This window comes from Sus scrofa, chromosome 5 (genome assembly GCF_000003025.6).
Source record: "Sus scrofa isolate TJ Tabasco breed Duroc chromosome 5, Sscrofa11.1, whole genome shotgun sequence".
Classification (NCBI taxonomy): domain Eukaryota; kingdom Metazoa; phylum Chordata; class Mammalia; order Artiodactyla; family Suidae; genus Sus; species Sus scrofa.
Genome location: NC_010447.5, coordinates 44,247,769 through 44,274,713, shown reverse-complemented (window position 1 = coordinate 44,274,713; position 26,945 = coordinate 44,247,769). Strand labels below are relative to the sequence as shown.

The following is a 26,945-nucleotide window of genomic DNA, read 5'->3' as shown; positions in this document are numbered from 1 at the left end:
CTACCTGGCCCAGATGCGTCTGTTGAAGCTGTGGGTGGTGGCAGTTGTTGTCTTTGTAAGGTTTCATTTTCATTATTAATCTGAAGTAAAGCATGACCTGTATTTGGGGAGAATGTGTTAAAAATAGAGATAAAAGCCTATGGACAAAATGTGGTCTGTACCAGCACAGATTTTTTTCAAAAGAGAATGCAAATCTAAGCTTAAAGCAGCCTTAGGAAAAGTTAGTTTTACCATAGTTATGTCCAACGGAAATGTGTTTAGCAACTAAAATAAATGATACACTACTTTATGATCTTTTCTTTCATAATGCTTATTTCTGCCACTCTCACCTCTCCCAGGCCCACCCCAGAGAAAGAGGCACTGTTTTCATAATATCTGAAAAATATTTACCTTTGATTTTGGATTGAATCCACTCCAAGAAGACACTCACCCTGGAAAATACATCTGGCTTCCTTGGCTGGGCATAGCCAGCTCCCCAGCTGACAATGCCGTAGAGGACAAAGGGACCTTTTTCATGTTTACATACTAATGGTCCGCCAGAATCTCCCTGAAACACCAAGAAAACATGTTCTAAAATTTGCTTTAGTCAGAGCCCTTGATTTTAATTTTGGAATAGGAAGCATCAATAATTTGTTCATAATATATTTTTTTTTAATTTTTAAAGATGTATTCTTTGTCAATCTGTATAGTTTAGACTACTTAGACTTATATAAATGAAATCACAAATAAAAGAAATGAAAGAGGAGATATTACAACTGGCACCACTGAAATACAAAGGACCATAAGAGACTACTCTGCACAACTATAAACCAAAAAACTAGACAACATAGAAGAAATAAATTCCTAGAAATATACAGCCTTCTAACACCAAATCAAGAGGAAAAAGAAAATCAGAACAGATCAATTGAAAAAGAAGATTGAATCCGTAATCAAGAACATCCCAACGAAGAAAAGCCCAGGACCAGATGGCTTTAACAGTAAATTTTACTAAACATTTAAATCTGAATCCTTTTCAAACTCTTCCAAAAACTGAAGAACAGGGAACACTCCAAAATTCATTTTATGAGGTCAGTGTTTTCTTGATACCAAAGCCAAATAAAAACACTACAAGAAAATATAAGTATAGGTTGATATTCCTAATGAACATAGATGTAAAAATCTCCAAGAGAGTTCTAGCAAATTGAATTCAACAGTAATTAAGTAGATCAATCATCATAATCAAGTGGAATTTATTCTAGTAATGCAAAGGTGGCAACATATGCAAATCATTAAATGTGAAAGTTAAAAATTGAATTATCATCTTAAAAGAAAAAAACATTTGACAAAATGCGACATTCTTTCATGATAAAAACTCAACAACTTGGGCATAAACAAAACATACCTCAATATAATAAAGGCCACCATATACAACAAACTCACAGCTAACATCATACGCAACAGTGAAAAGTTGAAAGCTGTTCCTCTAAGAGCAAGAACAAGACAAAGGTGTCCACTCTCACCAAACCTATTTAAAGTCCTAGCCAGAGTAATCAGGCAAGAAAAAGAAATAAAAGCACTCAAATCAGAAAGAAAGAAGTAAAACTTTTTATTTGCAGATGATATGATTTTTATGCAGAAAGTCTTAAAGGCTCCACCAAAAACTCTTAGAACTTATCAATGAATACAGTAAAATTTAAGTATACAAAACAAACATATAGAAATCAGTTGTGTGGAGTTCCTGCTGTGGCTCGGTGGGTTATGAACCCTGACTGGTATCCATGAGGATGCAAGTTTGACCCCTGGCCTCACTCAGTGGGTTAAAGATTCAGTGTTGCTGTGAGCTGTGGTGTAGGTCACACGAGGCTTGGATCTGATTTTGCTGTGGTTGTGGCTTAGGCCAGCAGCTGCAGATCCAATTCAACACTTAGCCTGGGAACTTGCCTCACCTGTGGCCCTAAAAAAGAGAAAAGAAAGAGGGAGGGAAGGAGGGAGGGAGAGAGAGAGAGAAGGAAGGAAGGAAAGGAGGAAGGAAGGAAGGAAAGGAAGGAAGGAAAGAAATTGGTTGTGTTTCTATACACAAGAAAATTATGAAAAAATTAAGAAAAACAACCCCATCTACAATAGCGTCAAAAGAATAAAATATTTCGGAATAAATCTAACTAAGGAGGTAAAAGATCTCTGTACTGAAAACTAAGATTTTGATGAAAAAATTGAAGGTACAAATAAATGGAAAGATAGTACATGTTCATGAACTGGAAGAATTAATATTTTTAAAATGTCAATTCCATGCAAAGCCACCTATAGATTTAATGAACTCCCTATCAAACATTTTTTTTTCGTAGAAATAGAGAAAAGGGAGTTCCCGTCGTGGCGCAGTGGTTAACGAATCCGACTAGGAACCATGAGGTTGTGGGTTTGGTCCCTGCCCTTGCTCAGTGGGTTAAGGATCCGGCGTTGCTGTGAGCTGTGGTGTAGGTCGCAGATGCAGCTCGGATCCTGCGTTGCTGTGGCTCTAAGCGTAGGCTGGCAGCTACAGCTCCGATTAGACCCCTAGCCTGGGAACCTCCATATGCCGTGGGAGCGGCCCAAGAAATGGCAAAAAGACAAAAAAAAAAAAAAAAAAAAAAAAAAAGAGAAAAAATAATCCTAAAATTCATGTGGAACCACAAAAGACCCTGAATAGCCAAAGTAGTCCTTAGAAAGAGTAAAGCTGGAGGCATCACACTTCCTGATTTCAAAATATATTACAAATTTATAATAATCAACCCATATGGTACTAGCATAAAACAGACACTCAGATAAATGGAACAGGATTGTGAGCTAAAAAAAAAAAAAAAAAAAGCCCTATTATGTATGTGTGTGTGTAGTTAGCTAATATTTGACAAGGGAATAAAGAATACTCAATGGGGAAAGAAAAGTTTCTTCAGTAAATGATTTTGGAAAAACTGGATAACCACGTAAGTGTTCTCAGCACAAGAAAGAAATGATTAATTATGTAAGCTGATGAAGGGGTTAATTAACCCTTCTATGGTAAGCATTGCACAATATAAAAGTGTATCAAATCACTACATTGTATGTTTTTCATTTATATTTCAAATGTTATCTGTCAACACTATTTCAATAATGTGGGTGAAAAAAAACAAGCCTTAGACCTAAGATTTGCATGTTTTAAGGCAGTCTTTCTGTTTTTTAATCAGGGAATTTTTTTTGACACAAATGTGTCAGTGTTTAGTTTAGGACCAAACTAAATCTATAATTTGTCTTCTTTAAAAATAAACTAAGCTGATGACATACTTGATATAGCTGTTTATTTTATATGAAGAATTTCACACTAGAAACCCTGAATTGGGAATAGGAGATAGATTCCCTAATCTGTAATATAAAACAATTAATACTTTCTCTAGGCCTAATTTTTTCCACTACATAAAATGAGATTATACTTAAGACTCCCTTCCAGTTTGAAAATTGTCTGATGTGTCAAGTCAGGTGTTTTTTTTTTTCAATCTTTCATTCATTTAGTTACAACACATACCCAATATAGAATTTTTCATGCAATTAAATTTCATGATACAGAAAGAGTCTTAATTTTTCTTCTTTTGTTGATGCTTATCACAGGGCTTAGAATACAGTAAATTTCCAATAAACAATGTCATCTACTAATTTTTTTAAAAAAATTATTTAGTGCCTACTGTGAGCTAGGCAATTCTGGAAAAGAGTATAAGCAAATAAGATGGAGCCATGGAGGAAATGTTCAGAGTGAAACACTGACGACAAAGGCAACCCTGTATATGCTTACACATGCATGTATGTATACGTAGTTTCAAAAACATTTGCGCTTACACATGAAAAATAAGAATGAGCTGGATTTTCAAAAACATGGAAGAATAGTGTTTTACACATACTTGACATCTGGGCTAAGGCCCCAAGTTAGACAAGGATGTGGCAAGTTAGGAGGTCAGCGGTAATCAATGTGGCTGAAATATATTAAGCAAGAGGAAAGAAAAAGTCAGCAAGAAAAGATGGGAAAAGTCAGCAAGAACAGGACAGGTATCACTCAGTGATGATAGAGGTCACCTGGGAGGTAAAAAACTTGAAATTTAAAAAAAAATTAAATTTGGGGGAGTTCCCATTGTAGCTCAGTGGGTTAAGAACCCAATATAGTGTCTTTGAAGATACCGGTTTGATCCCTGGCCTTGCTAGGGTTAAGGAACCAGTGTTGCCACAAGCTGTGGAGGCATAGTTTGTAGAGGCAGCTCAGATCCAGCGTTGCTGTGGCTGTGATGTAAGCCAGAAGCTGCAGCTCTGATTTGAACCCTAGCCTGGTAACTTTCTTATGTTGCAGGTGTGGCCTAAAAAACAAAAAGAAAAAGAAAAAATTTCTTTTGGTAAGCAAAAAACTAAACTGTGTATCTGAAACTCCCATGTCTTTCCATTCCAACATTCTGATTTTCACCTTCCTGTTTGAGAAATTACATTAGCAGGTCCATTACCTCCAAGTATACACCAGAGGATAAAAACCAATTACCTGATAGAAATAATAGAGTTCATTTGATCAAAGCAAGTTTCTGAAGATACCCTTTTAGTATCCAGCATTCTCTGTAATAGAAAGCTAACCACACTTAGAATCTTAACGTCTACGTTCCTTTCCTTATACTGGCTGCAAATTTGGTCATCCTGCAGCCAAAGTGAAAGCTGGATGAGGCCAAAATAAGGTGCCAACTGAAATCACGGTATCTGGGTCACCCTGACATGGACCTAATTCTCTCCCTAATTCTTACACAAGTACAAAGGCCCCTCATTTCCTTTGCCTCTTGTGTTGTAGAAAAGCTCAAAATCCCCAGGCCTTCCTGAGTCATAAAAGAGGAGGCTCAAGTAATTCACGATTAGGGCAAGAGAGATTAATTTTTTCAGTGTCTGATGAAAATTCCTGAGTTGTTTTACAGTTACTATATCTGCCACCAGAGGGGGAAAAAAGCTAATTGCATGATGACCAGAACGCAGCCATGACATAAACTGCTCCATCTTGAGCAGTGCTCAATCTATGGTTACCACAATTCCAAGAACTGACCTTAAGAAAATGAGATTAACGGTATTGCTCATAGCAATCTGTATCTTTGTGGGCATCAAAATTACATATATAGTAGCTGTCCATATATGTAAACAGAAGACGAAAATTGTCAGCAAAGAGATGCTAGAGACCCATATTGACAGCTTCCCTCCTAAGAATGCAACGCCCTATGTCAGCATGAAGAAAATGCAGAAGACAGATCTTTGCCCCTAATTCCACTGAAATGGAATGGATGGGAGTTCCCATGGTGGCTCAGCAGTTAATGAACCTGACTAGTATCCATGAGGATATGGGTTCAATCCCTTGCCTTGCTCAGTGGGTTAAGGATCCAGCATGGCCATGAGCTGTGGTATAAGTCACAGACATGGCTTGGATCCCTCATTGCTGTGACTGTGGTGTAGACTGGCAGCTGCAGTTCCAATTTGACCCCTAGCCTGGGAATTTCCATATGCCACAGGTGCAGCCCTAAAAAAGAAAGACAGAAATAAATAAATAATAAAGAAATAAAAATGGAATGGATGTCTAAAAAGTGGGAATTTGTAAGCAGCTATTTTTTAAAATTTTTATTAAAGTATAATTGATTTACAATATTCCTTCAATTTCTGTTGTACAACAAAATAACCCAGTCATACACATATACACATTCTTTTTTTTTTTCATGCTATCTTCCATCATGTTCTAACCCAAGAGATTGGACATAGTTCCCTGTGCTATACAGTAAGGCCCCCTTACTTGGCCATTCCAAATGCAGTAGTTTGCATCTATCAACCTAAAACTCTGGGGAGTTTGTATGCAGCTCTTTTGCCCCATCCTGATTGCCTAATTCTGTTCCCCTTAAACCTTAATTATAAAAAGGAGGTCATTCAGTAGCATTTAACTGACTTTTGCTCTAGTGAACATACACAATGCCTTGCCTAACATGTTGATTCCTTTCCTGTATTAAAAGGAGTAAAAATGAAGACATAAGCATTTAAACAATGACTGACTCTCTACCACCAGTGCCTCCCTTAGCAAATTTGCAGGTGGACCATGAAGGCAAGACAGCATTCAAAGGAAGATGGGGAGGTGTCAGTGGTCCGCCCGCCATGGAAAAATGATGAAGAATTTGAGCCTCCACCTTAGTGACTAATTGAAACTGTTTCTCCCTTTTCCTTTAGAAGTCATCATGGTCAGCAGACTCTTTGGAACTGGTCTCAGGGCATGAGTCCTTCTCCTCCCCAGATTGCCAGCTTTTCTTTCTTTCTTTCCTTTTTTTTTTTTTTTTTTTTTCCAGCTTTTTAGGGCTACAGATGTGGCATATGGAAGTTCCCAGGCTGGGGGACAAATTGGTGCTATAGCTGCCGGCCAAAGCCACAGCCACAGCCATGCCAGATCCAATCCACATCTGCAATCTACACCAGAGCTCATGGCAATGCTGGATCCTTAACCCAATGAGCGAGGCCAGGGATGGAACCCATATCCTCTTGGCTACTAGTTGGGCTCATTACCGCTGAGCCCCAACCGGAACTCCACCAGCTATTCTAACTAAAGCAACTTTCCTTTCTACCAAGCCTTGCCTCTCAGTTACTGGCTTTTGAGCAGCCAACCCTGAGTTTGGTAACAAGTTGATCCTGACCTTGTCAATAGCATGCCTGTCCAACTGACATGTGAATATATCTGTATAGCTTTGTACCTCTGTGATATCACTGAAATGAAACTACTGCTTTGTGATTTGTTTTTCCTTGCATTTGTAAACAATTTTTTTTCAAAGGTTCTTATTTTCTTCAGGATTATTTTATTTTAATCTGTGGAGAAAAACTAAGTATGGGGACATAGGAGTTCAGTAATAATTTTTAAAAACTCTTAAATCATAAGTAGGATACCTGGAGTTCCCATTGTGGTACAGCAGAAAGGAATCTGACTAGGAACCATGAGGTTGCGGGTTCAATTCCTGGCCTCACTCAGTGGGTTAAGGATCTGGCACTGCTGTGAGCTGTGGTGTAGGTTGCAGATGTGGCTTGGATCTGGCATTGCTGTGACTGTGGTGTAGGCCAGCAACTGTAGCTCCGATTAGACCCCTAGCCTGGGAACCTCCACGTGCCACAGGTAAGGTCCTAAAAAGCAAAAGAAAAAAAAAAAAAAAGAAGAAAGTAGGATACCCTAATTGAGAATCCTTATTTGCTTGTTCCCCTTTTACCAAAGTCTACCTGAATACATCTTCCCACCTGCAGGCCAGTTGAATGGTGCTGCCCTCTCCTACCTTCTCATGGGCTCCTCTAAGTACCACTTGCCCTCTGGCTAATGGCTGCTTCTGTCCACTCTCTGCCATCTCAATAAGTTTGGATTGAGTAACTTACTCTTTCTATTGTCCCATTGGCCTTTGAATAGAGGTCTGGGGTGACTTTGCAGGCACAGGCCAAGATGCTTGTCTGTGGCTTTGAGAGTAGTTTCCTCCTGCTAAGGAGAATCTCCAGCAGATGACAATCTCCTATCCTCCTCTGCAAAATCAGAATCCTCTCACCTGACCGATATCTTTGCCTCCAGATGCTGCAAAGCCAGCACAGATCATCTTCTCCGAGATCCCTCCTGGGTGGGCAGAATAGTAAGTACGTTCGCAGAACTCTCTTTCTAACACAGGCACTTGAATCTGCTGTAAGCGACTTGCGAGGTCACCATCTAAGAAATAGATTCAGAAAGAGAGCTTGGTAATGAAGTAAGCAACAAGCAATGTTAAAGAAATATTTTTAAGGAGTTCCCGTCATGGCGCAGTGGTTAACGAGTCCAACTAGGAACCATGAGGTTGCGGGTTCGGTCCCTGCCCTTGTTCAGTGGGTTAACGATCTGGTGTTGCCGTGAGCTGTGGTGTAGGATGCAGACACGGCTTGGATCCCGCGTTGCTGTGGCTCTGGCGTAGGCCGGTGGCTACAGCTCTGATTCGACCCCTAGCCTGAGAATCTCCACATGCCGCGGGAGTGGCCCAAGAAATAGCAAAAAAAAAAAAAAAAGGCAAAAAAAAAAAAAGAAATATTTTTAAGTTCAGACTTGCTCTACATCAACACAAACGCCACTGTTCAGTTTTGCCCTAAGCTGAGGTAGAATTCTGAAGCCAAATGCAGGGTGTTGTGCAGATGTGGCTTCATTTCCAGATGTGGCTTCTTGGCGAAGAAAATCCACTGGGGGAAATACAAGACAAGAAACACTTTTATTTTCTAGTTTAATTCTGATGGAAAAGTTAGTGTTTCAAATATTGCTAAGTAAGAATTCATAAAGAGAAAGATAGGCTAGGAATTGGTGTTACAGATAATTTCTATTATAAATATATATGATATATATTTATACATGCACAGTTGACCCTGAAACAACATGGTTTTTAACTGCATGGGTCCAGTGATCCTCAGGTATTTTGCAGTAGTAAATACTACAGTATTACCTGATTCCTAGTTGGATGAACCTGCAGATGTGGGAGCACAGATATGGCACGCTGACTATAAATGGTAATTGAATTAACTCTCCAGTTGTTCAGAGGTCAACTGCAAATATTTTATATAAATATATATTATAAATACATGACAATACTATGTTCATATAATTTCCTAATATAAACTAAAATCATATTTCTCTTTTTCCTTTATTATCACTGAGACCTAATCTCAACTCCAATTTAAGATGACATTGATGAAGGAATGTAAACTGGTGCAGCCACTATGAAAAACAGTATGGAATTTCCTCAAAAAACTAAAAATAGAACTACCGTATGATCCAGCAATCCCACTCCTCGAATATATACAACAAAACTATAATTTGAAAAGATACATTTCCTCTATGTTCATAGCAGCACTATTCACAATAACTATGACATGGAAACAACCTAAACAATCTCTCAAGAGATGAATGGATAAAAAAGATGTGGTATGTATATATACAATGGAATACTACTCAGCCACATTAAAAAAAAAAAAAAACGTAAATGCCATTTGCAGCAAAATGGATGAACCTAGACATTATCATCCTAAGTGAAATAAGTCAAAAAAAAGGACAAATACCATCACCTATATGCGGAACCTAAAATATGACATGAATGAATTTATTTATGAGAATAGAAACAGATGCACAGACATAGAGGACAGACTTGTGGTTGCCAAGGAGGGGGCTGGGAGAGGGAAGGCTTGGGAATTTGAGATTAGCAGATACAAAATATGATATACACAATGGATAAACAATAAGGTCCTATTATATTCAGCACAGGGAGCAGTATTCAGTATCATGTGATAAACCATAATGGGAAAGAATATGAAAAAGAAAAAGAATAGAGTTCCCGTCGTGGCGCAGTGGTTAACAAATCCGACTAGGAACCATGAGGTTGCGGGTTCGGTCCCTGCCCTTGCTCAGTGGGTTAATGATTCGGTGTTGTCATGAGCTGTGATGTAGGTCCCAGATGCAGCTCGGATCCCTCGTTGCTGTGGCTCTGGCGTAGGCCGGTGGCTACAGCTCCAATTAGACCCCTAGCCTGGGAACTTCCATATGCCGCTGGAGCGGCGCAAGAAATGGCAAAAAGACAAAAAAAAAAAAAAAAAAAAAAGAAAAAGAATAGATATGTATAACTGAATCACTTTGCTGTACAGCAGAGATTAACACAATGGAAAACAGCTATATTTCAATAATATAAATTTTTAAAAAATAGGAAAATGACACTGATGTTGAACATTGAAGAATTTCTTCTCTTATTTGCCCTTAGGCAGGCCTGTGTTAACATGTATTATTCTGCATGACTTGTTCTATCACTTTAGATTTATAAATTTTATTTTATTTTATTTTATTTATGGCTACACCCACAGCATATGGAAGTTCTCAGGCCAAGGACTGAATCTGAGCCACAGCTGTAACCTACACCACAGCTGTGGCAATGCCGGATCCTTTTAACCTGCTGGACTAAACTAGGGATTAAACCCGCAACTATGCAGAGACTTGAGCCACAGCAATCAGATTCTTAATCCTTTGCACCACAGCCAGAACTTCTTATAACTAATTTTAAAAAGATAAGTTTAGCATTTTATAGCCTTATACCTCTTGAAAAAATAATAATAAAAATTATTTTGTATTTATGTAATAAGTACAATATTTAAATTTAAATGTTATAAATTTTAGTTTATAAATATTAAATTTAAATATACTATAAATTAATATATAATTTAAAGTTAAAATATAATTATAATTTTAATTTAAATATAAATCAATACACTTAAATTTAAATATAAAATTTATATATAAATATAATTAAACATAAATTTAAATTTAATATTTATAAAGTTTTTTACTCCAAACTAATAATACTCATAACATAGTGAGGTGGGCTATCACACTGATCCACACATAAAAAAGCTAGAGCCCTAAGATTTGATCTCACAGCACCTATGGGGCAGAACTAGGACCTAGCATAGATCCTACTCCAAATCTTATTTTTTATTTTTATTTATTAATTTTTTTAAATGGAAGTTCCCAAGCCAGGGGTCGAGCCACAGTCACTGTAGAAGCAACTCCAAGTAATTATGCTGTGAGCCACATGGGAAGTCCTCTAAATCTTATTTTTCAAAATGTAGAAATCTGGAGTTCCTGTCATGGCTCAGTGGATAATGAACCAGACCAGCATCCATGAGGACGCACGTTCCATTCCTGGCCTCACTCAGTGGATTAAAGATCTGGGGTGTTGCCGTAAGCTGTGGTGTAGGCTGGCAGCTACAGCTCTGATTCAACCCCTAGCCTAGGAATCTCCAGATGTCTTGCGTGTGGCCCCAAAAAGACAAAAATGCAAAAAAAAAAAAAAAAGTAGTAATCTGATACATAAGTAATCTTAAAATCCTCTTTTCAGGGACCAGCCGCATCAGTGTGGTTTATTGCCATGTTTCAAAATTGAGGACTTGCTTTCTGAGATTGAAAGATTGAATTCAGCTTTTCTAAGATCGTAGCCACCTTGGTGTCTGGTGGTCATGGCGTTAGTGAAGGTTGAAGGTTGAAGGTGTTACAGAACAGGCATGTTTACTCAAGGGCTTTGAAGGCAGTCAGTAAAAATGTACAGGATGTTAGCTCTATGCTCAGTAGACGTCGACCCCTGGGGAGAGAGCTGTACATTGGACAGAGATCTGTCTCACAAAGGGATGAGATGTAGAAGATGATTCTAGAAAGTGATGTCAAGTCCATTTATGTGCAAGGAGATGATACAACTGGACAGTGCAAAGAGTGAAGGAAGGCTGGTCCTGCTCCAAGAAAGGGGACTGAGAAGCTCTGAGTTGAGGATGGCATGACAGGGAGGGCCTGTGAGAAGACTGGAGTCAGAGTGCTGCCTGGGTACAAGGGACCAAAGTACAGAGCTTGACAAAGAAAGAAGACATTGTGCCTGAAGTTCAGCCAACAAGGGAACAAAGGAGGAAACGAGGCCGGAGAGATAAGGGGAGGTCCAAGGCAGAGCTTCCAACGCCAGGCTAGGAGTTCAGATTTTATTCTAAAGGTAAGAGAAAACCATTCCAGGTTTATCAGCTGAGCCATGCTGATTTTAAATCCCAGTTTTGATATTTATTAACCATTGAATCTTAGCAAATTAACTTAAATTTCAGGGTCATAACCTCCTCATTTGCAAAATGAGGGATAAAATCTCCTCATATGGTAGTTGTAAAGATTCTTAAAAAAGCAATTTGGCTGCAGGTAGCACAGTAAGCTGAGAACATGAACACTGTATTCGATCAAAGATAAATTCCCCTCCCCTACAAGCTCACAGAACTTACCATTATTTTTTTAACTGAAGTGTAGTTAATTTTTAATGTTGTGTTCATTTTTGGTATACAGCAAATTGATTCAGTTCATATATATGTATATGCATATATATGCACATATATACATACATAAACACATATACATATGTTATTATTTTTCATATTGTTCCATTATTATTCATTATAAGATATTGAATATGGCTCTTTGTGCTATACAGTAGGGCCTTATTGTTTATCTGTTTTATACAGAGTAGTGTGTATCCACTAGTCCCAAACTCCTAACTTACCTGTCTTTGCCTTCTTTCCCCTTTGGTAACCATAAGGTTTTCTATGTTCGCAAAGCTCACAGACTTTAAATGACATATGAACAGAAGGAAAGGGTAAAAGAAAATAATTTTACACAGTGAAAAGCAGCAGAAAATATAAAAGAAAATAATTTTATGTAGTTAAAAGCAGAAAGACACAAACATCAACCAGTTAGATCTATCAGTGCTTTACTATGGCTTTAAGAACCCTAGAATCTAGCCCAGGGGTCAGCAAACCCCAGCCAGCAGGCCAATTCCATGCCAGCCCCTACTGCAAGCCCCCAACACATCCCTGAGTCTATGTATTACAATCCATGAATTATTATTTGTGCATTTTTAAATGGTTGAAAAGAAAATCCAAAAAAGAATAATATTTCTTGAAGCAAGATTATCATATAAAATTTAAATTTCATGGAGAATTCTATTAGAACATAGCTACATCCATTCTAAAACACATTGTCTTTGACTGCTTTGTGCTACAACAGCAAAGCTGAGTACTTGTGACAGAGACCATAGGGCCTGAAAGGCTTAAAAAACTTATATCTGGCCCTTTACAGATCTAGCCTACTTATGATTAAGTCATCCTGAGGGAAAAATAGAAAATAGCTCATACTCTAATTTGATGAGCTATTACAGCTCCATAAAATGTGGTTTCTCCTAACCCCAAACTCCCAGTCCATCCCACTCCCTTCTTCTTTCCCTTGGCAAGCACAAGTCTGTTCTCCATGTCTGTGAATCTATTTCTGTTCTGCAGATAGGTTCATTTGTGCCATGTTTTAGATTTCACATATTACATTTAGAATGGATAAGCAATGAGTTCCTACTGTAAAGCACAGGGAACTACATCCAATTTCATGCGATAGACCACAATGGAAGATAATATGATAAAAAGAATGTGTACATATATATATATATATACACACACACACACACACACACATATATGACCAGGTTACTTTGCTGTACAGAAGAAATTGACAGAACATTGTAAATCAGTTACACTTTAATAAAAAAAATTTAAAACATGGTTTCTATCTTTCTGAAGGAGGAAGGGCTAAAGCAGATACTGCTTGGTATCATTTCTATGCCATAGTCTCAAAACTGTCAATCAGCAGTGATGTTTATGCAAAAATAAAAATGTTTACCTTCACTAATGCTTCCCCATCCAGTCACAACACAGATCTCAGAGGAAAACGGAGGCTCCATTCTGTGTGGGAGACATACCGGCCTCACCACTGAGTTGAACTCCAGAGCAGAGCTCAGTTGGATTAGGGCAATGTCAGAGTCATAGGTCACTGCGTCAAAGTCCTCGTGCACCACGATGCGTTTGGCCCTTCTCACCTGTACCATTGGCAAGCTAGTGATTACAAGGCAAACTCAACGAGTCAAATGACTCCCTGGCAGACTGGTCCAAAATAAGCTTAAATCTCTGCATTTCTCCATGTCAACAATGAAGATGACTTTGTACTAAATTTAAAAGGGCAGGAGTTCCCATTGTGGCTCAGCAGGTTAAGAATCTTATACAGTGTCCATGAGGATGTGGGTTCAATCCCTGCCCTTACTCAGTGGGTTAAGGATCTTGTGGTGCTGCAGCTGTGGCATATGCCAGCATGTCCATAATTTACAAGAGTCCACGAACCATTTTCTGAGGACTGGTGGTCCTGGAGAAACTAGAAAGCGTAGACCTGTGTACATGGACCTGACACACTTCAGCCAATTCTCAGATTCAATGTCACCTCAAGTAGTATCTTTAAATGTTGGTATATAATTGATACATGTAAAGGGACTCTGGGATATTACATATTTTTACATATTTTAGCTAACTGTATTTCCTGACATGTGACAACTTAGAGCACAGGCAGAGAATGACCTTTAAAAACATTTCTCACCTGCTCAGTGGATTCTTCCAAGGTTCTGTCATGGTCTCCAGCAACAACTGTCCAGAAGAGTGGATTATTTTTCCTGGAGAAAGAAGAACATCGGAGGTTTGACGTGAAAACACATTGTTCACCATTTGGTCTAACCCCATCTGACCCTACCAATGCACACTGCTCAGTTCAGCCAAGGGCCACTCACTACTCTGTCTGGTGAGTCTGTATAACCAGAAAAGCCTTACCATGCCTCCAAGGACAAGTTCTTAATTGTATATCTTGCCTCCTTCTTTTGATCACAAAATATCTTTGGATCAAATATCACCAAAGGCTTTTTTTTTTTAATAGCCACACCTATGGGGATATGAAAGTTCCCAGGCTAGGGACTGAATCTAAGCCATAGCTGTGACCTATGCCGCAGCTGTGACAACGCCAGATCTTTTAACCCACAGGGCCAGGCTGGGGATGGAACCCAAGCCTCAGCAGGAGACCCAAGCCGCTGGAGTCAGATTCTTAATCCACTGTACCACAGCAGGAACTCTACCAAAGGCTATATTTAAGTTGAGAAGGGAAGAAGAAAACTTAGAGCTTAATTTTGTAGTAATATTAGGAATACATGAAAAAATGACATTCATAATGATGTAGCTTCTGATTGATGTTTTAGTGTTAAAAGTATCCAAATGTTATATTAGAGGACTATACCTCAAATTGTCATCTTTTATCAAATAACCAGAATTGATAAAACTGTTTAAAAGAATGTATCAGTTCAAACATAGGTAAAATTCACAGGTGTTAGTGATCGGGGCATAGATTACTTTTATAGGGGTGAAGATTGGGAGAGTTGGCAATATTTTGTTTGGCAACATATCTGGATGTTGGCAATATTTTGTTTTTTGATCTGGGTACTGGTTATATGGGTGTTCACTTTGAGTAAATTCCTCTAATTGTACTAAAGATTTGCACACATTTGCTAGACCTCAACAAGATGTTTAAAATTTTGACTCCATATCCATTCATTTGTCACATCAAGATCTCTAGCTAAAAAAAAAAAAAAAAAAAAAAAATCTGAGGAAAGAGTCTCTCAATTGCCACAGACAGTCACTTCAACTTGGAGAGTAATTCATTCATTTTACAAAACTGTTTCTTTGGTAGAAGTAAAGTTATTGAAGGTTTTTTTTTTTTGTACACTTTATTCAAAGGAGAAGGTTCTTAATACACGTAGGCATCTTCTGTCTAGTCATAACCATGCTCATTTCAATTCCTTGCATGATGAGTTTGAGTCATTCATGTGTTTCAATATGCCTTTATTAAGGGAGCTAACTCAGGCAAAGTGCCTGGCAAGTACCTTGCAGATGGTAATGACTCCATAATGGTAGCCATTATCATTGGTTATGATCTGCCATCAGGCTAATGGAAGGATTCAACTTTATTTTCAAAGTCACCCTCTAAATCATTACTTGGAAGTAAAGAAACTTATTTCTTAAAGCAATTACCAAATTGTTACCCTAGAATCATAACCTTGCCCCTCCCTTGAATGGAAACCTGTTGTTCTTATCTAAGTTTCAGAAGGAAGCTACAAAGAGAAAGACAAAAACTGGTCAGAACCAACTAGGCCCAAGATGACAGAAGATCTGACTTCCAGCAGATCTGAGCTCACTGTAATGCATTAGCATACTAAATGACACACCTACTAGCGCCACCACAGTTGACAATTGCCATGAAAACACCTGGAAAAGCCCACACAAGGACTAAAATGGAGTGTTGCCTAAGTTCTGGGTCCAAACCACATCCCTGTTCTCGGATAGGGCATGAAAATCTCTCCTATTCTTTCCAATTCCTTCCATTTTTATCTTTACCCTCCTATATATGTTGTGTTTCAGCCCAAATTGAGTCAAGAAGTTGATTTGTGAATGAAGTTCTGGTTTCTCCATTCTTTGGCCATTGAATAAAGTTTGTGCTACTTGTAGTCTCAGCGTCAATTTCATTATTTGCTGTGTAAATCCTCTTTGACCAGGACAGAGGTCTTGGCTCAGGCTGGGGCCACAGTGTGGATCCAGGTGAACGACTCAGTAACAAACTCACTCCACTTTTTTATATAGAGAATAGTGTCCACAATACAAAGAAATGATGGTAGATTTGATAATATAGCTCACAATTTTTTTTTTTTTTGTCTTTTTGCCTTTTCTAGGGCTGCTCCCGTGGCATATGGAGGTTCCCAAGCTAGGGGTATAATCAGAGCTGTAGCCACCGGCCTACACCAGAGCCACAGCAATGCGGGATCTGAGCTGTGTCTGCAACGTACACCACAGCTCACGGCAATGCTGGATCCTTAACCCACTGAGTGAGGCCAGGGATCAAACCTGCAACCTCATGGTTCCTAGTCAGATTCGTTAACCACTGAGACGTGATGGGAACTCCAACAATTTCAAAGAAGCTGTACACAGTCATCAAATACCCTTTTATTTTGTAGAGAACACTGTGAAAAGCATATGACAACACAACTCACACTTTATAAGGCAACAAAGCCTGAGATTTCTCCAATAGTGGGATAATAGCTGAAAGCATCAACTGATACATTTCTCCTAGCCTTTCTTCCCACTTGCCCATAATCAACTTTCATCTCTTATATCCTTATGGTCTTATCTCCAACCTAACAATAGGACACATGTCACTTATTGCTATGGAAGAAGAAAAAGTCATCGCTAAATTACAGAAAGTGGCTGAAATGGAAAAACTACTGATTTGGGTTTGAGACAGAGAGATTCCTATGTACAATTGCAAAATGAATTTAGTCCTCTAAAGTAAGTTAAAATCTCACACAAGCACATAGACCAGTGTGGAGTCAGCAAAAGGAGAACACACTGTATAGAAAAACATTAGTCAGAATCTGGAAAGGAATACAAATTATTGAGGCCCACACCAGACTTAAAGAATCAGAGACTCTCCAGGCAACTGTGGTGTGTGCTAAAATTTGAGAACTAGTACTAAGGTTAAACAGTACCAGGGAAGGTAGTATGTGGGAGGTGGTATATGTGTATATTGGAGGTATATGTTGCTGTCAGTTGATTCCAGGGTAAGAAGTCTTTGAAGTACTACCCAACAATGTCAGCTAGCCTGGAACCTGGTGTGACCTTAAGTAAAAATGATGTCTCTCTCAGCTTCCAGACTTTGCACATTTTCCCACCTGGCTTATCCCACATAGCTAACTTCCCTTCTCAATGGATTTGGATACTCAGAGGCCACCTTCAGTGGAGGATAGAGCCTTGGGTGTCTATAAGTTTGATAAAGATGAGGCAGGGAGAAGCAAGTCCTTGAATGAATCAGCTGGAGAAATACCCCAAAGGCAAGGCATGAGTGGAACATACCACTTCTGTTACACCAACATATCATAATACTTCTGGTGAAAACATGTATACAGCTCAAGCTTCAAAAAGATATTTCTCTGATCAAGTAAGCTAGGCAACTATGAAAAGTTAAAGAAAAGATGAGTTGTACAGACATTTTTCATATAAATATAAGACAATGTTTTGTGCAAAAAATTATAAAACACTACTATAAAATATATATAATGTGCATCAACATTAATGGAAAATCCAGATAATTAAAACAATTTTAATATGGATTACTTCTAGAGAGGAGGAACAGATTATAAAAATGGAGAGGGTAGTTTAGAGTTTTACTTGATAACTTTCTTAAACTGCCTTTTTTTTTTATAAGCATTACTACTACTTTCATAAAATTTTACAAAGAAATCAAGAAGGATCACTAATGATACTGCATGCAAGTAATTTTTGTGGTTAATTTAAATGGTCCATAAACATTTATAGTTGACTGTGCCTGTGAATCTCAACTGACTCATCCAGTTGAATATTCCACCTTGAGAAGAATGGTTTACTGTGGTCTATATCTTACGGCAAAGGAGTCATGGTCCGTGACATAAATTCAAGAATAGACTAAATATTTATTTGACAAGGGACTCTGCCAAAGCTTGTTCTCTGCCTTTGGCCTCAATACTAATAGTTGTTTTCTCCAATACATTAACTTTCATTAGTCAGCTATGATTGAGGCTTTTCCATGATACAGAAAAATGTACTTTTAAACAGAAACAAACAGATTTCAAAATCAAACTTATGGTTACCATAAGGGAAACCATGAAGGGTGGGGGATGAATTAGAAGGAGGAAATAACATACAATCTACTGTATAAAATAGATAATTAATAAAAACCTACTATAGACCACAGGGAAATCTATTCAATACTTTATAATAACCTATATGGGAAAGATAATGGATATCAGCATATGTATAACTGACGCACTTTGCTGTACACCTAAGATATAGTTGTACAGCCAACTATACCCAAATAATTTTTTTAAATGTACATCTATAAAATTCTTATAAGATGGTCTTCTCTAGTTCACTAGTGGTCCAGTGTTCAAGGTGGTGGATTATCCCATTGCTCTCTCCAAGGCCGTGAGCCATGTTTTAAGAGAAACAATACTGGAGTTCCCGTTGTGGTTCAGTGAAAATGAATCTGACTAGGAACAATGGGGTGGTGGGTTCAATCCCTGGCCTCACTCAAGTGGGTCAAGTATTCAGCATTGCTGTGAGCTGTGGTGTAGGTTGCAGATGTGGCTTGGATCCTGCGTTGCTGTGGCTGTGGCGTAGGCTGGCAGCTGTAGCTCTAACTAGACCCCTAGCCTGGGAACCTCCACAAGCCGAGGGTATGGCTCTAAAAAAAAAAAAGAGGAAACAATACTAAACCAATCCAGGGCAAGGCATACCACCTGGCAAGGCCTCTGAAATTATGAACAATAGACCAATGAGCTTTTACCTTAAAGATTAAATTAAGGGCAAATTGAGAGGAGTCATTAAGTATATGAAAGACTTTTGTAAAAGAAGAAATAGAGTGAGTTCTTATTTTTTTAGAACTGCTGTAAATACAGACCAGTAAGTTTCTGCTACAGAGAAGCAGACTTGGAGCTCAACATAATAACCAGAGATCCCCCTAAATGGAATGAGCAACTTCAAGATCTGTTTTGCTTTATCCTTGTTGATATGTTTTAGAGTCTAAATGGATATGCAGCAGGAACACTGAGGGTAAGATTTCTGCTTTGGAATTAGTCTGGATGATTTTAGAAGTTAGACCATCGGGAGTTCCCGTCGTGGCGCAGTGGTTAATGAATCCAACTAGGAACCATGCGGTTGCGGGTTCGGTCCCTGCCCTTGCTCAGTGGGTTAAAGATCTGGCGTTGCCGTGAGCTGTGGTGTAGGTTGCAGACGCGGCTCGGATCCTGCGTTGCTGTAGCTCTGGCGTAGGCTGGCGGCTACAGCTCCGATTCGACCCCTAGCCTGGGAACCTCCATATGCCGCAGGAGCGGCCCAAAGAAATAGCAAAAAAAAAAAAAAAAAAAAAAAAAGAAGTTAGACCATCGTATTTCAGTCCCAGGTATGGTACATAATACATTAGTACAGTATCATCAGTCTCACTCACCACTGTACACAATGGGCTGCAGTCAGAATCCAAACTGGGTTGATGATGGCACCTCCACACTGGTGATTGCCTAGAAACCTCAAACCCACCTGCCATGGCCAGCAGTGGGGGCAGGCTTCTTGCCCCCCTCTAATTCTTCTGGAAAGCCACTGGGGTCCAAATGGGGGGAGGCCACAGACACCTACAGCAAGAAGATCAAACCAACGACCCATCCAACTGAAGTAGTTAAGAATACACTCCTTCCCCAATGACCTGCCATAACCAATGGTAATAATTCCCAAACATGAGTTTCATGAGGATGCAGACTCCTAAGAGCCACCTCTGGTTTTAAAAGCTTGCCTAGGTGACTCCACTAAGCCATCAGATTTTAGGTACTGGCCTGTAGAATTACATTTATTCATTCATTTAATGATTTATTTAATACTTGCTATTGCCAGGCACTATTCTAGACATTGGTGATATATCATTGACTAGGACAGACAAAAATCCTGGCCCTCATGGAACTCACATTCTGGCAGCAAAACTTTGTTGGCTAGCAGAGGACAGAAAGTTCTTTATTACAGGTCTTGTTTTATCTCTTTTTGTCATTGTATGAAAGCATTTACAGACCCTCAAAACCACCAAACTCCCTCAGCCCTCCAAGTGCTGTTCTCTCATCTGTCATTCAGATCAAGTGCTGTCTTCTCCAGGAAGCCTTCTCTGATGCCCCCATAAGACACGACATTTCCCCCTCTTTACAGCTCCCTGTGTAATCTTCTATTCTAGCAGCTAGAATACATGCAGCTCATGCACACAGAGAAATGAAAGATCATAATATTCAACCAGACACTTAAGATGATAAGGAAGTTACAAGTTGCAAGGCTGTTGAAAAACAAAAACAAAAAACTTTGTTGTCCCCCTTTGCCTTCAAATGCAAAATCATATTAAGCACAGACTCTGGGAAGATATTTTAAATATTAAGTTTGCATAAAAATACGTGAAGACAGAAGATTGCTCTCTGTACTCTCTTTCTTCCTGTCATAAAACTTATTTCTTCTTCCCTCTATTTATGAGTTTATATGCAAACCCAAACAGAATTTTGGCAGTTTCATGTGCCTAAATATAAAACATCCTTCCTCACTGAAAAGTTATATCAATGTTAAGATAAGCCTTCTGAAAATATATGTCTAGTTGAAGAAGAAAGGAGATTTAACAGATAATAATCACATGGCCATCAACTCACTATATGGAATAGCTTTTACAGAAGATACAGGATTGGTTTGGGGAGATGATGTTGATCCAATTTTGTTTAAAGAGTCTGTAGAGAAAAAAAAAATAATTACACTTTACACTGGCTGACTCTACTTGCTTACACTGCTGGTCAATCATAAAATCACTCTTTTAAAAATACTCATTTATTTCTTTTTAATGACTACACCCAAGACATATGAAAGTTCCCAGGCTAGGGGCTCCAGCTGACAGCTTTTGCTACAGCCATGGCAACACCAATCTCAGCCACATCTGTGATCTGTGCTGCTGCTTGCAGCAACGCCAGATCCTTAACCCACTGAGTGAGGCCAGGGATCGAACACAAATCCTCACAGACACTATGTTAGGTTATTAACCCACTGAGCCACAATGGGAACTCCATAAAACCATTCTTGAGTTGATCTTTCTACTACTACCTTTCAAAGGCTAAATGCCAGATCCCATAGATGTGATTTGGTTGTATTTCTCTTAATATCCTTGTTGTCTCTGACCCTTTTAAGCGTTTCTTCATCCCTAGGCTCTACGAAATTACTCTCTCTATATTTATGGTTGTCTCTTCCCAATCTGTCTTTATTTCAGGATCCTTTTCTTTACCCTGAAAGATATTCTAAAAATAGCCCTATTTTTATTCATTTACATATAAATGACTTCCAAATGTCTCTCTCCAATCTAAATCTCCTTTCTGAATTCTAGACCAAGGACAAATTCTAGGACTGCTAATTCTGGGACTACAAGATACCTTCATCTGGATCTCCCACAAGCTTATAATAACCCACAGATCTCAAATGGAATCAATTGATTTTAACAAACAAGATAATCTTGTTAAATTTCTCTTTATCATTTAATGACTCTACCATGCATGCAGCCACTCCAGCTAGAATCCTGAAAATCATGCTGGAATTTTCCTCTCTCACATACCCCCTTCCCTACAACATAACTAATCAAGTATTGTCAGAATAAATTCTAACTGTGACTTCCTCACCACTCTCCTTGCAAGTAAGCTCACCCCTAACCTCTATTGCCATCTTCTATATTACCCCCCAGGTTGGAATTCTGGCTCCACCTCTTACCAGATATGCATCTTTGGGAAGGTTACTAATTCCTCTAAGTCTCTGTTCCCTCATCTGTGATACAGAAGACAAAACCTCTTAGGTTTGTAGTTAGGAATCAGTGTAATAATACATGTGAAATGATTAGTTCATACCTGGTACAGAGCAAGTAATCAGTAAATGTGAATTAACTAACCTATCACTTGGGTACTTAAAATGTAATGTCCTGTGTCCATCAGGATTCCCTCCAAAACTCCAACAGTGTTGAATTACTTGTAGATTTTTGTACATCATCCATTCTCTTGCACATTAGGATCATTGCATCTGATATTCCCTTTGTCTGAGTAAAGGCTATTTTACCTTCTAGAATGCCTACTAATCCTTCAAAGTCCTCAAATATCCCCAAACTAAGCCAGTCAATCTCATTCCTGAGTTAAATTCTCTAATCTGAATTATCTACTTTTCATATAAGATGCTTGGAATCTTTTTTTTATCATCTGGTATATGTAGTTTCTTGGCATCATCTGAGGTACTTCTTAAATCGCAGGTCCCTGAGCCCCATTCTAGATTCACAGAATTGAAATCTTTGGCCAGGGGGTGGGAATGGGAGGGAGGGGCTGAAATCTTCATTTCAATATTGCCACCTAGGTGATTTCAAGAACCCTAAAGTTAGGTAAATACAGCTAAATTACCTTCCCCAGAAAATTTTCATAAGCAAAATATGATTATAGAAGTGTTGATACTCACCTGAGAGCAAAAAGGTGACTCTAGCCTTAAAGCCTCGGAAGTTATTTTCACCATCACTTTTAAAATGAATTGCCATCATGTTACCAGGACTGAATACTGGAGCAGGATTCAAGATTCCACAAAGTTTAGCTGTAAACATTTTAGGGAGGTCTGATGTATAGTTACAAAACAGAGGTAAAACATCATCTAATTAATTTTATTCCAAAAACTTCTGTTTTCTCCAACTTTGGTCTGCAGGTATACCCTTCCATTTCATGTGGGAATCAAATGACAGTTTCAAGATCACAGTGTACTATCTTGCAGAAAAAAACTCGAAGACAGAGTAAATTAGATATCTGATTTTTAGTATGCATAAAAACCACAACTGATTGTTACTTTACAATGAGAAGAGGTGAGTTAAAGAGAATCCCAAATTTGGTATTCTTCCTTCCAAACAGAACATGGCAGACAGTGAAAGACAAGCATCATATGACATCACTTTCATGGGGAAATTTTTAAAAAGGATACAAATGAATTTATTTGCAGAACAGAGAATCACAGACTTTGAAAACAAACTTATTGTTATAAAAGAGGACAGGATGAAGGGGGATGGACTGGGAGTTTGGGGATTGGCATATGCACACTATGGTGTATGGAATGATTGGCCAACAGGCACTTGCTGTATAGCACAGAGAACTCTACCCAATATTCTGTGATCATCTATTTGGAAAAAAAATCTGCAAGAGAATGGATATGTGCACATGTACAACTGAATCACTATGTTGTATAGTAGAGATTATCCCAACCTTGTAAATTGGCTATACTTCAATAACACTTAAAAAAAAAGGAACGAACATGACTTTACTGTTCTAATGTTTTAAAAGGACATTCACTTTATGTGACTAGATGACACTTGAAATCTGCTTCACGTAAACTCCTCTCTATATAGGTCTCATTCTGCTGCATTAAGGAATTGGGCTTCCACTCACCTACCCAAATAAACATTCCAAACTTATCTAGGCTCCTGGTCTCCAACCCCCACTAAATCTAGCTGAGGAACAAATAGTAGGTGGCAAGGATGTGACTACACGGCCAAAAGAGATTTAATTTTATACTCAATAACCTGGTAGGTCAAAAATCAACATATATTTGAATATTTAGTTCAAAAAATCTCCTTTTTGGCCTCAAGTAGAATTTATAGCTTATGAATACTCTTTTTTTGGTTACTGTTCTTGGACATAAAAATGAATATATCAACAATTGAAGGGATTAATACAGAAAAAAAGTTTTGAAATTTTAGCTTAAATAACTGCCAAAAATTTGCTAAGTATTACCATTTTGCTTTTTTCCCTGGGACTTCCTTTTCCCCATCCAAATATTCTCTCTCTCTCTCTTTTTTTTTTTTAATCTTTTTAGGGCCACACCCACAGCATATGGAGGTTCCTAGTCTAGGGGTCCAATTGGAGCTGTAGCCACTGGCCCACACCACAGCAACGTGGGTTCCGAGCTGAGTCTGCAACCTACACCATAGCTCACAGCAACACCGGATCCTCAACCCACTGAGCAAGGGCAGGTATCAAACCTGCATTCTCATGGATGCTATCAGATAGGTTTCCGCTGAGCAAAGAAGGGAATATTCCAAATATTCTTAAGTATTCTTAAGAATACTTCCAAATATTCTTAAGTGTTCTTCAAATGTTGCATATTTCTATTAAAAACTTTACTGGTGAATCTGTTAAAGTTCATGGATTTTTAAAGCTAGAGTTTTACAGATAGTAAGTTTCTGTATGAGAATATGGAATATGAGAATATGAGAGATTCGTATCCCCACCCTACCTCATGGTATCCAAGGAAGTCAGCCAATGCTTCAACTATCCTGGTTAGTATTATACTTATCAGATTAAATTTAAAAACAGAATGTCACTCACCTAGCTCATGTTTCTCTTCAGGATCACCATAAATCACAACAGCATCATAACAGTTCTGGTTAAATTCAATACTAAAGTCTTCAAATGCCAACTGTATAAATTATAAACACAACCAGAAAAGTGTCAGAGGGATAAACTTTTTTTTTTTTTTTTTTTTTTTTTTTTTTTGTCTTTTTGCCATTTCTTGGGCCGCTCCTGTGGCATATAGAGGTTCCCAGGCTAGGGGTCGAATCAGAGCTGTAGCCACCCGCCTACACCAGAGCCACAGCAATGTGAGATCCGAGCCGCGTCTGCAACCTACACCACAGCTCACGGCAACGCCAGATCCTTAACCCACTGAGCAAGGGCAGGGACCGAACCCGCAACCTCATGGTTCCTAGTCGTATTCGTTAACCACTGAGCCACGATGGGAACTCCATCTTTTAAAGTTTCCCTCTATACATTAAAGGGTCTTCATATCCCACTGGTAGAAATATAAACAACTTCAACCCCTTTGGGAGGGCAATTGGAATGGACTACCCGATTTAAATGTGCAAACCCTTTGACCCAGAAAATCCATTTCTGGGGATTATATACAGCCACATGTGTCCAAAAACAGTGACGCAGGAATGCACCACCATTGTTGGCATAAGCAGAGATTGGAAACTCACCAGAAGTCTATTAATAGGGAACTGGTATAAAAATGAGGCATCACACAATATAATTTAGTGGAGTTGTTATAAAGAAGCTGTGGGCTCATATAGAAAGATGCTTGGGATATTTTAAGTAGAGAAAGCATTGCCAAACAATACATACATATTTGTAAATACTTAGAATCTCTCTGCGGCTACTCTAGAAACATATCAGTGTTTGACTACGGGAAGTAGGATGGGTTGGATGGAAAGGAGACTTATTTTTCATTGTACTCTTTTTTTTATTTTTATTTTTTTCTTTTTAGGGCTGCACCTGCAGCATATGGAAGTTCCCAGGCTAGCGATTGAATCAGAGCTGCAGCTGCTGGACTACACCACAGCCACAGCAACACCTGATCTGCTGCACCTGCAAACTGTGCCATAGCTTGTGACAATGCCAGATCCTTAATCCACTGAGCAAGGGCAGGGATCAAACCCACATCCTCAAGGACACTATGTCAGGTTCTTGACCTACTGAGCCACAACGGGAACTCCATGTACTCTCTTTTGAATTGCTAAGACTTTTTAAACTATATGCAAGTATCCCCTTTTAGAGGTTTTAAAAAAAGAGCAAAGAGAAGATACTAGTCATGTGGAAATTTAACAGTCCTGACGAAGCAAGTTCTGCTCAATGTGTAGAGCTAAGTTCTTGATGAAGTAAAGCACTTCCTTACCTTTATAACATGTCTCTCTGGAGCATGGATGAACCAGTGACACTCTACATTACTGGGATATAAGTCAGGATACCCAGCAGAGTGAATCATCCCTTCTTCTACCAACACAGCCACACTCCCACAACTGGAACCTGTGGGAGTGTGGGGGAAATTCAAGGTGAATGGCCAAAGGCACTCCCTCATTCCAACCCTCATATCACAGAAAAACAGCAGGGAATGACACGCCTGAAATACCTGCTTCTGAGTTCTTCTGTACAGCAGTAAAAGTAAATTCAAAGCCACTGCCACTGTTCTCTGCATCAGTAACAAATGTTACTGTGGCCTCATTGGCCTCTGTCAGCAATGGTGAGGGAAGAGTATTTCCACAGACCTTACCTTAAAAGCAAAAGAAACTGAAGTAAGATAACTGAAAAAATGATGGAAACAACTTCAACACGTTTTCCTAATATTATCCTTCCTTGAACTCTGCTTCTTTTTTTTTTTTTTTAAGGATGTACCTGTGGCATATGGAAGTTCCAGTGATAGGGTCCAATTGGAGCTGCAGGTGCCAGCCCGTGCCACAGCCAGAGCAACACTGGATCCACACTGCATCTGCAACCTACTCCACAGCTTGAGGCAATGCCAGATCCTTAACCCACTGAGTGAGCCTAGGGATGGAACCCACATCCTTACAGACACTATGTTGGGTTCTTAACCCACTGAGCCACAACAAAAACTCCCTCTCTGCTGTAAATACTGTGGTCCCTTTAACTCACTGCATTCTTTGTTTCAATCATTGATATTCCATTTACTTCCTGATACCCAAAGTCACATGTCCAAATTCTCATCCTTTAAGGCCCAGCTCAAAGTCCAGCTCTCCATGGATCTTCCCACATATCCAATGGAAACAAGAGCTACTTTTGCTGAAACACCAGAGCAAAAATCCTAATCCATGCCATTTTCTATTTTGTGGTGCCCCTTTATTTACCTTCCGAACTGAAAGCTCATTAGAGCAGAGACTGCTTCTACTCTATATATGTCCAGTACTTGGTATGGTATCTGGTTTAATGATTGGTTTAAACACTGATTATCGGGTTAAAAGGCCTGAAGCATGAAATCATTTAGTCAATAGATAGAACCCCTAGCACAATACCTTGACTATAACATTCTTCAAATACTTGTGAAGAGATATTTGTCCTAGTCATTGCCTA

The 26,945-nt window shown here is 38.8% G+C and overlaps 1 protein-coding gene across 1 annotated transcript in view; it reads right to left on the bottom strand.

Annotated features, from left to right (window-relative positions):
- OVCH1 (ovochymase 1) overlaps positions 1 to 26,945 on the bottom strand; it is an 84,637-nt gene that overhangs the window by 38,177 nt on the left and 19,515 nt on the right. The window contains exons 8-18 of the mRNA XM_021092126.1: positions 25,990 to 26,130; positions 25,756 to 25,886; positions 24,411 to 24,501; positions 22,504 to 22,632; positions 20,682 to 20,756; positions 19,460 to 19,640; positions 13,985 to 14,057; positions 13,241 to 13,436; positions 7,548 to 7,702; positions 391 to 547; positions 5 to 97 (exon numbers count right to left, since the gene is read on the bottom strand). Of these exons, the coding sequence (XP_020947785.1) occupies positions 5 to 97; positions 391 to 547; positions 7,548 to 7,702; positions 13,241 to 13,436; positions 13,985 to 14,057; positions 19,460 to 19,640; positions 20,682 to 20,756; positions 22,504 to 22,632; positions 24,411 to 24,501; positions 25,756 to 25,886; positions 25,990 to 26,130 (1,422 nt within the window). The remainder of the gene's footprint in view (positions 1 to 4; positions 98 to 390; positions 548 to 7,547; positions 7,703 to 13,240; positions 13,437 to 13,984; positions 14,058 to 19,459; positions 19,641 to 20,681; positions 20,757 to 22,503; positions 22,633 to 24,410; positions 24,502 to 25,755; positions 25,887 to 25,989; positions 26,131 to 26,945) is intronic.